Source organism: Chaetomium globosum, genomic scaffold, assembly GCF_000143365.1.
Source record: "Chaetomium globosum CBS 148.51 scaffold_3 genomic scaffold, whole genome shotgun sequence".
Lineage (NCBI taxonomy): Eukaryota > Fungi > Ascomycota > Sordariomycetes > Sordariales > Chaetomiaceae > Chaetomium > Chaetomium globosum.
In genome coordinates this window covers 3,517,312-3,529,286 of record NT_165978.1, presented here as the reverse complement: position 1 = coordinate 3,529,286, position 11,975 = coordinate 3,517,312, and the positions used below count along the sequence as shown (strand labels likewise).

At 54.9% G+C, this 11,975-nt stretch overlaps 5 protein-coding genes across 5 annotated transcripts; 3 read left to right on the top strand and 2 right to left on the bottom strand.

Annotated features, from left to right (window-relative positions):
* Positions 1 to 709: 709 nt before the first annotated feature.
* Positions 710 to 1,665, top strand: CHGG_06430 (uncharacterized protein; the record flags this gene model as incomplete). Its single annotated transcript, XM_001222524.1, has 2 exons — positions 710 to 1,051; positions 1,126 to 1,665. The coding sequence occupies 2 exons, from the start codon at positions 710 to 712 to the stop codon at positions 1,663 to 1,665; spliced, it is 882 nt and encodes a 293-aa protein (XP_001222525.1).
* A 592-nt stretch (positions 1,666 to 2,257) lies between these two features.
* Positions 2,258 to 3,909, bottom strand: CHGG_06429 (uncharacterized protein; the record flags this gene model as incomplete). The annotated part of the gene is made up of 2 exons (XM_001222523.1): positions 2,258 to 3,735; positions 3,813 to 3,909. The coding sequence occupies 2 exons, from the start codon at positions 3,907 to 3,909 to the stop codon at positions 2,258 to 2,260; spliced, it is 1,575 nt and encodes a 524-aa protein (XP_001222524.1).
* A 793-nt stretch (positions 3,910 to 4,702) lies between these two features.
* CHGG_06428 (uncharacterized protein) lies at positions 4,703 to 6,053 on the top strand (the record flags this gene model as incomplete). Its single annotated transcript, XM_001222522.1, has 3 exons — positions 4,703 to 4,835; positions 4,900 to 5,434; positions 5,780 to 6,053. The coding sequence occupies 3 exons, from the start codon at positions 4,703 to 4,705 to the stop codon at positions 6,051 to 6,053; spliced, it is 942 nt and encodes a 313-aa protein (XP_001222523.1).
* Positions 6,054 to 6,747: 694 nt separating this feature from the next.
* Positions 6,748 to 8,204, bottom strand: CHGG_06427 (uncharacterized protein; the record flags this gene model as incomplete). The annotated part of the gene is made up of 4 exons (XM_001222521.1): positions 6,748 to 7,166; positions 7,236 to 7,714; positions 7,793 to 7,892; positions 7,970 to 8,204. The coding sequence occupies 4 exons, from the start codon at positions 8,202 to 8,204 to the stop codon at positions 6,748 to 6,750; spliced, it is 1,233 nt and encodes a 410-aa protein (XP_001222522.1).
* Positions 8,205 to 8,887: 683 nt separating this feature from the next.
* CHGG_06426 (uncharacterized protein) lies at positions 8,888 to 11,764 on the top strand (the record flags this gene model as incomplete). The annotated part of the gene is made up of 5 exons (XM_001222520.1): positions 8,888 to 9,059; positions 9,137 to 9,223; positions 9,579 to 9,914; positions 9,994 to 10,282; positions 10,336 to 11,764. The coding sequence occupies 5 exons, from the start codon at positions 8,888 to 8,890 to the stop codon at positions 11,762 to 11,764; spliced, it is 2,313 nt and encodes a 770-aa protein (XP_001222521.1).
* Positions 11,765 to 11,975: the final 211 nt, after the last annotated feature.

Genomic DNA, 11,975 nt, shown 5'->3' with positions numbered 1-11,975 from the left:
GTCGACTGTTTGAAGCGTCGGGCAGAAGATCTGAGGGAGGGTCGCGAGAGCTCCTGATGGCGGCACGGAGGTCGCGGAGGGTGCGTTGCTGCAGAACATAGCCACTTAGGAAGAGAGCTGTGGTGCAAAGGAACACTGGTGAGGGAGGGGTTGGTCGGTTAGTTTAAATTTTAGTTCAGTTAAGTTGGTGGCGGATTGTGAGGATGGTGGGTGAAAAAGATTGCTGGTAATAATGGGGAGTAGGGTGTGCGTGCACCAGGGAGCAAACGGGAAGCGGAAAGCTGCATACCAATACCAGAAGAGACTGCAACAGACACCTGACCCGAGGTGAGGAGCATTCTGTCTGATGCTTCTTGCGTTTACTACGGGACAGGGCGGGTACAATTTCCGAGAATGGCCGTTAAAATATAATTTCTCAAATAAGGGGAATAAAATGACAAACATGAGAATTGCAAATGTTTCCAACAGTGACATCAGCGTTGTTGAACAAACCCCCCTTCGCGATCCAAACAAAAACCGATGTTGGCTGGGCAACTATCCCTTATCGGCCTGCCCCACCACGCCAAGAAATCTGGGGAAGCAGCATCAACAACCCAAAAACTGCGTGGGGCGGTGATCGCAAATCACCAATTCAATTCCAATCCCTCGAGCCCGCCGACCGGCAAGACCACTCCCACGCCCAGGTCCACACCCCCAACACCTCCCAACTATGAGCAAGCCCGCCTTCCACCGCGCCGATGAGCGGCGCTTCCTCGACGAGCGCGGCAGCTCAGGCGCCCTCGCCCCGAACGGGCTCAACCCGGCAACCATCATGGAGAAAGCCGTGCGCGAGAGGATCGTGGACAGCTACTTCTACAAAGAGCAGTGCTTCGGCGTGAACGAGGCCGACATAGTTGACCGCGTGGTCGAGCACGTGGACCACATCGGCGGCGTCGCAGGCATCGTGCAGAAGCCGACGCCCTTCCTGTGCCTCGCCTTCAAGCTGCTGCAGCTTGCCCCCGCCGACGACATCCTCGACGAATATCCTCGCCTTTGGCGGCGAGAAGTTCAAGTACCTGCGCGCGCTCGCCGCGTTCTATATCCGTCCTCACCAGGACTGACAAGGATGTGTATGCGCGCCTGGAGCCGTTTCTCGAGGATCGTCGCAAGCTGCGCCGCAAGGGTCGCGACGGCACCACCCTGACGTATATGGACGTGTTTGTCGACGATCTGCTTACGAAGGACCGCGTGTGCGCGACGAGTCTGTGGAAGATGCGGAAGCGAGATATTTTGGAGGACCTGGAGCTCCTTGAACCGCGTGTCAGTCCGCTCGGCGCGCTCGAGGATCTGCTGGAGGAGGACGAGGCGATGGAGAACGGGGATGACGCCAATGGGGATGGACATGAAAGTGAATCTGGCTTCGTCCGGTCGAGGTCGCGGTCACAAACAAGGTCGCGGTCACAAACAAGGTCGCGGTCACAAACAAGGTCGCGGTCACAAACAAGGTCGCGGTCACAAACAAGGTCGCGGTCACAAACAAGGTCGCGGTCACAAACAAGGTCCAGGTCGGATTCACGGCGGAGGTCAAGGTCAAGGTCCGGGTCACCAAGGAGGCGCTCAAACCATGACAGGATGGACATTGACAAACCGGAAGCTCATCGTTCTGAGGGTGAAGCGAGTCCTTGAAAGCTCGACCGGAGTTTATGGTTCGATACCAAACAACGGACCTGTCCAAACAGACGATGATTTCGCCGCTCCGAGAATGGAGCATACAGCGTCCAGGTCTGGAGCACAAGCGGGTTTCTGATTGAATGCCGTAACATGCTTGCTGCGATCTATCCGCATCCATCCTGGTCACACGGCCAATCCACGCATTTATACGCCAAGCAGTGCCGGGCTGGAACGCCGAGGCTTCTGGTTGGCATTCAGTTGCGGTTGAGTCCCTGCCCCAGAACAAAAAGACGAGGCTTAAGGCAACCGAGGATGTCACCGCAGGAACCGCGCGTCGATCGGGTGGAAACATGAAGCCTAATTAGTATCCCCAACGCATTGAACACATGAATGGAATCATCTCGAACATAGCTGGGTGGAAGCACACAGTTACAGGAGCGTAATATAATACATTGTATACAATCACTCCCGTTGGAATTACCTCAGCTGGCATTTCTCCCACGCCAGTGAATCCCACGTGTGATAGCCATTCATAAGGGTAAGGGTCACTAGATCAACTATGTGCCCGATGTTGACGGTGCCTTGGGTGTCATTGCGAAGTTGCGCTCTAAAGCGTCTTTGACACGGCATCCGCGACAGCAAGCAGCCGGGCATCGTCCCAGTACTGCCCGATGAGTTGCAGCCCGGCCGTGCCAGGCTTCCCTGCAACATTTTCCGTCTCCAGCGTAACAGGCATCGGTATGCTGATGGCTGGCAAGCCTGCCAAGCTCGCGGGTACTGTAAACACATCATTCATGTAAGCATCGAGCGGCGTCTGCTTCATGACATCGGCTAGTTTCGGCGCGAGCGTCGGGGCTGTCGGGCAGAGTAAAAAGTCCACCTCCTCGGGCCCCCACTTATCCTCCATTTCGATGCTCTCGTCCAGATCTGTGAGATCAAACGTCTCTCTGTCATGAAGAGGGTTATCGAGCGCAAACACGCGGTTGAAGTCCTTCCGCACCAGCCGACGCACCCGCTGCGCTTTGATGAAGTAGTTGTCCATGGCCTCGGAGCTCAGGGTGTACGAGCCAAGCAAGATGCGCCGCTTCACCTCATCACCAAACCCCTTGCCGCGGCTCGCAGCGTAGAGCACCCCACCGGCGGCATCGCTCGCGGCATCGGTGTCCCTCGTGCCGTACCGCACGCCATCGTATTTGGCCAAGTTGGACGACGCCTCGGCTGGTGCGATGACGTAGTACGCAGCCAGGGCGTGCCTGGTCGACGGCAGCGACACCGGCACCACGCGCGCACCATACTCCTCTTGTAATATTTTTGCCGCTTTCGCCCACGCATCCCGTATCCCGGAGTCGAGCTCCTCGATGTTGTACTCCAACGGAATTCCAAATCGGAGCCCTCTTAACACATCCCCCCCCTCCTTCTGCTCCCTTCCATACCCCTCTCTCCCGACCACGCACCTCCCCCTCGCCGCCTCCGACAAACTAGTCGGGTCCCTCGAATCCGCCTCCTTCCACAGCCCCCCACCCCCTCCCGCATCGCCAACAACCAGCTCCCTTATCCTCCCCACCCCCCTCGCTAACAACCCCACCGTATCTAGCGAGTTCGCATACGGCACCACCCCAAACCGCGAGAGCATGCCATACGACGGCTTGAACCCGACAACACCACAATACGCGGCCGGCAGCCGCACCGACCCGCCGGTATCCGTGCCCAGCGCAACATCAGCCTCTCCCGCAGCGACGACAACAGCGCTACCGCCGGAGGAACCGCCCGCCGAGTATTCATCATCCCCCGCATCCCCCCTTGGGGACTGCGCCACGGCGCCGGCCGCCGAGTGCGTGCTGTGGCTGCCCATGCCGAACTCGTCGAGGTTGGTCTTGCCGACGAGGCGGGCGCCGCGCGCGCGGAGCTGCCTGACGATGGTGGCTTCGAAGGGGGAGTGGTGGGTGGTGAGGAAGGCCGAGGCGCATGTTGTTGGGTGGGTGGTCGTTGCGATGTTGTCTTTTACGGCGAGGGTAAAGGGGGCGCGGGAAGGACGAGGGAGGGGTGGTTGTTGGATGGTAGGGGTTTCGGGCTCTGGTTCGGGTGCTGGATAGGGTAGGTGAGGTTAGTTTGTGATGGGTGGGTGGTTTTGGTGTCCGCCGGGGGGTCGAGGGCCCGAGTACCTTTGGAGATGAAATGATTCAGCAGACGTCGCTGCTGGCCTGTGACGGAGCACCCATGACACAGCCAGAGGCCCCGAGGCCTACCCCGGGCCAACATTCGTTCTCTCTACCCCTGTTACCAAAATAGTCAACCAGGGTTGTATCGCGGTGCATTCAGCATACTTTGGAGCGCCGAGGCAACTGAAGGTACCGACAAAATGCGACCTTTCGAACAAAGATCGAAGCTAAGAAGATGAGGTCCGTGCTTTTACGCCGTTACATAGCGTTACACTTTTTGCCGAACCCCGTTGCCAAGCCTAACAGCTGGGCGAGCACCGTTGCGAAAGATGATGTCATGCCTTGACCGGAATTCCGTGCATGGGTCTAGACCCCTGTGCAGAAGTTCCAAATGCCGGAATTCCAAATCCCAGGCAGTCGTTTTTACAAATTACGGCGGCGTTGCTGAATACGCACCGGACAGCCAAAGTTCCGTGTCGTACGCAGGGCGTTTTGCCGAGGCGTTACTCAATGATCCCTCTTCGTGTCATTATGCCGAGGCCAACAAACGGCCAAGCAGTCTTCAATTGCAATCACAGCTTTGTAAGCCCATGTTGATTTGTCGTCTCTCATCGTGAAGGTCCTAGGCAACTGGGTATAAATCCCGCCAGCCAGTCCTGGGTTTCCCATATCAAACACCTTGCTAGTAGCTAATTTCAACATCATCCCATCACCAGCGCCCAGTTCGCTTCATCCAAAATCAAAACTTCATCTCATCACACAAAACCAGGCCCCTCGCCACATCATCAACACCTTTACGTAAGAATCGACTCACCACGCGAAATATCATCGCCGGTATTCTTCTTTTTGCCGGCTCAGCTGCTGCAATTACCACTTCCACACAAAGTCAAACCATGTCGTCCAAACTCATTCCACCCAACCCCGACGAGGTGATGGTCATCCGTGATATCACCCCCAACGTCGTGACCTTTTCGGTGCCCTTCCTCCGCTTCGGCCGCATCCCCATTGGCGGGCGCGGCACACTCAGTAAGTTATACCCTTCACTACATCTCTCCAAACCCCCTGGTTTTGCCAACTAACACTTCCACAGTCCGCCTCACCTCGGGCGCCCTCGCCGTCTTCTCCCCCGTCGCGCACACCGCCGCCGCCGCCGCCAAGGTGGCCTCCCTCGGCGGCGATGTCCGCTACCTCATCGCCACCGACATCGAGCATCACATCTTCCTCTCCGAATGGGCGGCCGCCTATCCCAACGCCAAGCTCGTCGGACCCGAGGGCCTACCGGAAAAACGGCAGGCGACGGAAGGGGATCCGCGGATTGGGAAGGAGGAATTCGCGGTGGTGGTGGGGAAGGGGAATGATGGGCGGGATGCGAGGGTGATCGGGGAGGATTTCGGGCGGGATTTCGAGATGGAGTATTTCAGGGGGCATCCGAATCGGGAGGTGGTGTTTTGGTATCGGCCGGAAAAGGTGGTGGTGCAGGCGGATTTGGTGTTTAATCTGCCGGCGACGGAGCAGTATTCGAGGGTGCCCGAGAAGGAGAGGCCGAAGCTGGGGGTGCTGGGGAAGGTGTTTAGTAGTTTCCAGACGACGGCTGGGGATGCGTTGGGGATGAAGAGGTTTCTGTGGTATGTGGCGAGTCGGAATGATCGGGTCGGGTTTAATGAGAGTGTCGCGAGGATGGCGGCGTGGGATTTCGATACCATCGTGCCTTGTCATGGCGAGACCATCGTGGGGGATGGGAAAGCCGTGTTTGAGAAGGTGTTTGCATGGCATTTGGAGGGGAAGGGAGCGAAGAAGTGAGCGAGTGAGAGATACAGTTCTGTATTTGCGTCACGGCGTTTTGAGCATATGTTTGGATGGGTTTGGGCGTTAGTTGACTCGCAATGGGCCATGTAATATCACTACCCTCTTTTAGATTGCTGCAAACCATCTCCGCCGGATAGCTTCCATTGCCAATTCTCGTGGCATAGGTGTCAGAAACTTGTCCGCCTCGTCCTGCCAAAACTGGTTCATTGGAGCGGTGTTACAGGTCGAAGCATACTCTCAGTACGGCGGCATCCACCCGGCATTTTCCCAGTCAATAATCCCCACGAATCTGTCGTCGCGAACGATGATGTTAAAGCTGCTCAAGTCGCCGTGCGTGAAGACAGGCGTGGGCCACGGCTCATCGTGGAAAGCACAGAGTTCAGCGAGGCCGGGGATAGAGCGGTCGTCCAGTTGGCTGGCCTCGACTCCGTTTCGTAATTCTCTATGGAAGTCCTGGATGGTTCGAAAGGGGCCCCAATAGGACTTCCCCGGAAGGCGCAGGTTAAAAATAGGCCCACCATCGACATTCGCGATGCCAACATTATCGGGCGGCGGAAGGTTGCGAAACTGGCCGATCAGGTTTTCATCCAACACATTTGAGTGCTTAGTCTTAATATGAATCATATGAATAGAGCTCTTTCCCCCCTCTGCACTTTATCTCTTCTCTGCTGTTTACAAAGAGGCTGTCGTACCGGTGGCCCATCACGTAACGTTGGGCGTGTTGTTTAAGGGCTTCTTTTTCCCGTAACAGCCAGCCCCCGCCGTACATGCCGCGGGGTCTTGTTGGAAGACCAACAGCCACTGATCCAAGGTGTCACACACACAGGAAGATGGGAATTCACACGGCTGAGCCTAGGAGGCTATGAGACTCTGCCAAAATCAAATTGTCCTTGTTCCCCCCTTCCTTCTGTAAGGGGAGTTCCAAACCCTTGACATCTCTCTCTGAGCAGCGATGGTGGCACCGCATGCAACCGCACCTGGCCTAAGCCGAGTGATCTCTCCGGCCTAAGCCGACCGATCTCTTGCCACCACGTTCTGGGCCTTGACCCATTGACCCTCCTGTGCTCAGACCTCCTGGTCTGCCTTCCAACAGGTCTAAATTCTTCAGTGAAGGCCCAGGGTGCTTAGGTTACTAACTGGCCTGACGCGCAGCCTTGATCCTGTCCACGTAGTTGCCGACATGGTGCATGGTCGGATCTCCAAACAATTTTCTTTCCAACACACCCGGCACAACTTCCACGGCCCTCCACTTCTTTTGTTGAATATCCTCGCTGACGTCCCTCAGAACAATGCAGGTTCCGCTCAGACGCAGCACCGGCTCGGGGACCTGAAGCGTCTCGTTGGAGGGCTCCTTCGGTTCCTTCGTGCTGACGAAACACCTAAGCAAGAGGTGGACGTACTCCTGCTGGGAGAGGGGGGTTGGGTCTCCCTCGTTGACTATGTTTAGGAACACGCCGGATTGGAAGGGTGGCGATTGGGGTTGCCAGTGTGAGATGGGAAAGGTGGCTACGGGTGGCGCACCGAAAACGATACAGTGGACGTGGCGGAATCCTAAAACGAGCGTGTTAGCTTGGGCCAGCCTGGATAATATAGGAATTAATTAATAAAATATTGACTGACTTGGTATGACGCTGGAGAACAAACTGCTAGACGACGAGCTCATGGCGTAGAATAACTTTGCGATGGCCCCCCCCGCCGAGTGGCCGGTGAAGAGGAGGTCAACCGCCCTTCCAGTGTCGGCTATTCCGTCAAGCTTCTCAGAAATCGCTCTTACAACATTCTCTTGCATGCCCTTTGCCACGGCGAGGAACCCTCTGTGGTATCCCCGAGGCGGTTCGAGGGATTGGTCATGGTCCATCTGCATGGTTTGTTCTGGGGCCCCGTTGAAGTTCACCAGCCAATCGTGGAAACCTACTGAACCACATACAGTCACAGTGATGGCATGATCTCCGTTTGGAAGCTGGTCGTCGGAGATCACAGTCTTTTTGGAGTAGCCGGAAGGACTCAGAATTGTGTTATGCGGCGAGTGAGGCATGTCCGAGTAGATCATTTGAGCTCGTTCGGCGGCATGGGAAATGAGTTGCCATGTCTCTTCGGTTCTATGTAACATATAGTTAGTGGTCTGAAACGACACCATGGGGTCACATCATCCCACTCGCGTAGAAGATGAGACCTACGGGTTGAACTCTGTTGCTTCATTGCTCTCGATTTTGTGGATTCCTTGTTCCTCGATAATGGCAAGATATCGGTCCAGAGTTCTTTGCCGAGGAATGCTGACTGCAGACATAAGGCATATCAGATAAAGGAGCTAAGTGGTAATCACCGCGTTAAGGAGAAAGGGGGCTGAGACTGACCCGCACTGCTTTTGGGGAGGCTATCGAGGAATCTCGAGGCCTCGGCTAGAGCCCTTGACGCTCCTGCAGAGTGTGGAGCAGAGCGGGACTTGTCTGAGATATTTGCACTATTTTTGAGAAGAGGAGCGCTAGTTTTTCCCGCCCGTGTGCTCCGAGAAATGTGTATTCCACGGCCGAGTACTCTTGTAAACATGGACATGAGCCGTTCTCGACGTTTTTCCGGCTGCGTGTTCATGATGCTGGCTCGACACAGCGAGGACTTGGCTTCTTCTTTGCGGAGTTGCAGAGTTCTTTTTGTAAATTGTGTTGCTGCACATGTTCTATGAAACCACGGCGTGAGGCATGTTATATCTACCTCCGCAACCACCCATCTTCATAGGTACGCTTGCTAAAGCATTACCAGCCTTGTGTAACCTACATCTGGCAGAAGCTGAAGAGCAATAACGTCAGGTTTGTTTTGGGCAGCCATCCGTGTGGCCAGGGCACCCAATCATACACAGTCATCACAGCCTTTCGCAGACAACGTCAGTCAGTGTAACCAGAATTTAACGCCTCCTGCCACGACTCTTGATTCCCCAAAGCAAACTTTCAAGAATAGCCTCTTGGGAAAATCGGTAATGCGGCTCAGGGGCCTGCCACGCTGGCAGGATCCAGCGGCTTTTGGGCTTCAATGCACATAGAGAGGCGGACCTAACATAAAAGCCGCCGGACGATGGGGAAGTCACAAGCGAGGGGCAGCGAGTTCGGTTTCCTACCTACGTGTATCCCACTGCCGCCTTACGCGGCTCATTGTTCCTTTGGTCCTCCAAAAGTTGAGGTATTTAAGCAGTTAAGCTACTGGCACTGGTCTACTCTGTTTTCAAGAACCTATCGCTAACATTGAACATGCTCCACCACCCGCCACCCACAACTGCAACCATGTCTTCCAAGACGGGACAGGCCACTGATGCCAACGATCTTTTTAACGAACTTCGCAAGGTGTACTGGGAGTCGATCCAAAAAGAGGCTCAAAACATGATTGAGTTCTACGCTCACTTACGTTCCTCGGCTGATCTTACACTCAAGCCTGAGGTTGACCTGGACTTGTGTTGTGAGAGTTTCAAGAAGATATTCGACGTTTGGAGTATATTAAACACATTCAACGCCTATGAATATTCCGGGTTGGAGCTGACGGCTATAAAGTGGGCTGCCAGTCTGGGCTTGACAAAAGTTCCATGTCCGACTTATATGAAGAGACTGTTAAAGCCGCGAGAGGTATGTTTGGGCAATCACACCTTCTGTCCCCTAGTGTAAGCGCAATGAAGCTCAGGTGTATTAAACAGACCATTTCACCGCGAAGAGAGACAAACGAGAATGGGCCGCTCGTCTGATTTTGCAGGCTTCCGGTGAGATTCCAGATCGTATCATCGCTCAGTATCCACCACTGACCGTGAACATACATATATAAGGTCTGCTTGACCTTGATGTTCTTTATGAACCAACGAACGGTTCACAGAGATACCTTAACGTACAGCAAAACCGGCCAAACGGTAAGGGGCTAACCATATCCCAGTTATCCCAAGCTGCCTTATAGTCGCTTCTGCTTGATTCTAATCAATCGCTTATCTAGTTGAGCTAGTTGATATTTGCAGGGAAGACCGGGAAACACAGGTCGTCCGCGGAATTACTTGCAGCCTTTGTCAGCTTCTCATCAAATCCCCGACATTCTACCAATGCGAAAAGGGTTGCACGGCATCTTGCTTCTATGAGTATTCACCCGAGAACCCCGATCCTCCGGTGTTTTATACCCTCGACGAAAGTATAACCCAAGACGAGGTTGACTTGAAACGATATCCGGCCTACCGTCTTTGCTCTGAATGCATGAGCACAACCAACACCGAGATTCTAAACCGCTGTAGCCACAATCATTTGAATGAGCCAACTTATAGGGAGCCGGACATCAAGGGTAAGTAAGCGTTCGGCTACTACCTGCCTCAGCAAAAAATTGCGGTTTTGATCTAACTCGTACTTCGGAATCTGAGTAGATATCAAGGCCATTTGCTCTAGTCTCATCAAAGCGGAACGCTATCGACGAAAAGAACATGATCGCAACACAGCGTCGGATTCGGATAAAATGGGAGCTGGCTGGATCGCAAAGACAAAGGCAAAGTTTATGGACAAGGCTCTCCGATCAACCGAGGGGCTGTGGCCAACAAACCCGCGGCTGTTTCTTCGCACAGTTGGGCTCATGATGAAAGGCCATTACGCCCCATCCGGAAACTTCCACCTGTCTCTCATGTTTGGGCCTCTGGTATTTGAGTCTGGCCTGCCCAAGTAAGTGCGGCGACCTCTTTAGCTTACACCTCCCAACTAACTGCGATTCTTAGAACTAAGCACGGTGTTTTCATCTCTCCACGCCGGCCACCGGCTTTCTTCAGCGACGGCGGAGTAGGAGATGTCGACGACGCGTGGCGGATGAGACCGCGGCCTTTTTTCTACTGGGACAGAAACACCAAGACACCCCACCGAGGCGCGAGGCACCGAGGAGCATCCCTTCGGTCCCCAAGACCGATCCTCGCTTGTCTCAAGAGAGTTTATGGTGCTGCCTTTTCCGGATATCCCGAGTCAGCGCGGCCGCGCGAAGATGCTGCCGTGCAACGTTTGATGTTCCTAGGCGATAGCTACATGAGTATCCCTAGAGAAAAGAAGGCACTAGTTCGACGGGCTATGCTCAGTCAAATGGCCGAAGATTTGCAGTCGAGCCTTGAGATGTGCCTCGGGGGGGAGGTGGACAAGCATCTCTCTCGTATCGCCAACATCCTTGTACAAAGAAAAGATAGGGGCGAATGGAGTATTCTCACCAACAACTGCCAGCTTCTAGTCAATCTGCTCCTAGGCGGCAACGACTTCGAGTATGCCATCCCGCTGCCTCCCGCAAATCTCAAAGAGGAAAGCATCCGGTGGCCGCGGTACCTCATGAGTTTCGGGAACCACATCGAGGGCTTCGGCAAGAGCCTCTACCAACCAAACGGACTCATGACCCAGTACAACCAGAGCAAGCCAGTCGTGGACTACGACCTGATTGAATACATCAATCAATGCTTCTGCAGCTCCTTCGACTTCCACTCCAAGTCCCTCGCCCAACTCTGCTGGTTCCCCTGCCCCAACACACCCCCAAAGGACCTCCTCGACACACTCTGGCTCTTGCCCAACGACACCCTCTCTCTTCTACAATTCCACCTCCTCCGGCCCCCCCATAAGTACCGCCACCTCAACGACGACGAAGCCGCCTGGACCAACCACCGCCTACACGTACTCCAACACCTCTACACGGTCGGCACCTTCACCGCCGCGCTTAGCAACGCCCTCCACCACCGCCTTTTCGCACCCCCCAGCCCCGATGGCAGCGGCGGTGGCCATGACCTCCTTTCACGCATCACCATCCCGCCCTCGCGCGTGCTCGGCAACATACGCGCCGACGAGCGGCTACGTATCCTCGACCAACTGGGCCCGCGCCTGACCTTCTACGAGATCACAAACCGCACGCCCAACGCGATGCGGGCCGTGACGGAGAATTTGGCGCGGTTCTGGAAACCCGCCCAGGTCACGGACGATCCGGTGCACGGGGAGGAGGTGGTGTCGCGGATCGTGGGCTGGTTCCTGCTGCCCGTGTCGTCGGTGAGCCCCACGGTGGGGGAGGCAATTGGCGGGAGTTTTCGGCTGCATGAAGAGTTTTGGATAGCGGTGCATTTGAGCGGGCGTACATATATCAGGCAGTATACGGGGAGGAAGGTGGCGAAGGTTAGGTACACGTAAGGGTGTTGTGGGGACAGAAAATTGGGATATATTGTAAAGAGGCAAGGCTTCCCATACGTAGTTAATTGAAGACAATCTAATAGCCAAAAATGATATAACGCCCCCTACCATACTGACAAACCAATTTGATAACCCATATCCATCTCCCCCTTCCAACCACCCCTCTCCTCTCCCTTTCAACCAACCCCCTTAACCCCCTTAACACACAACC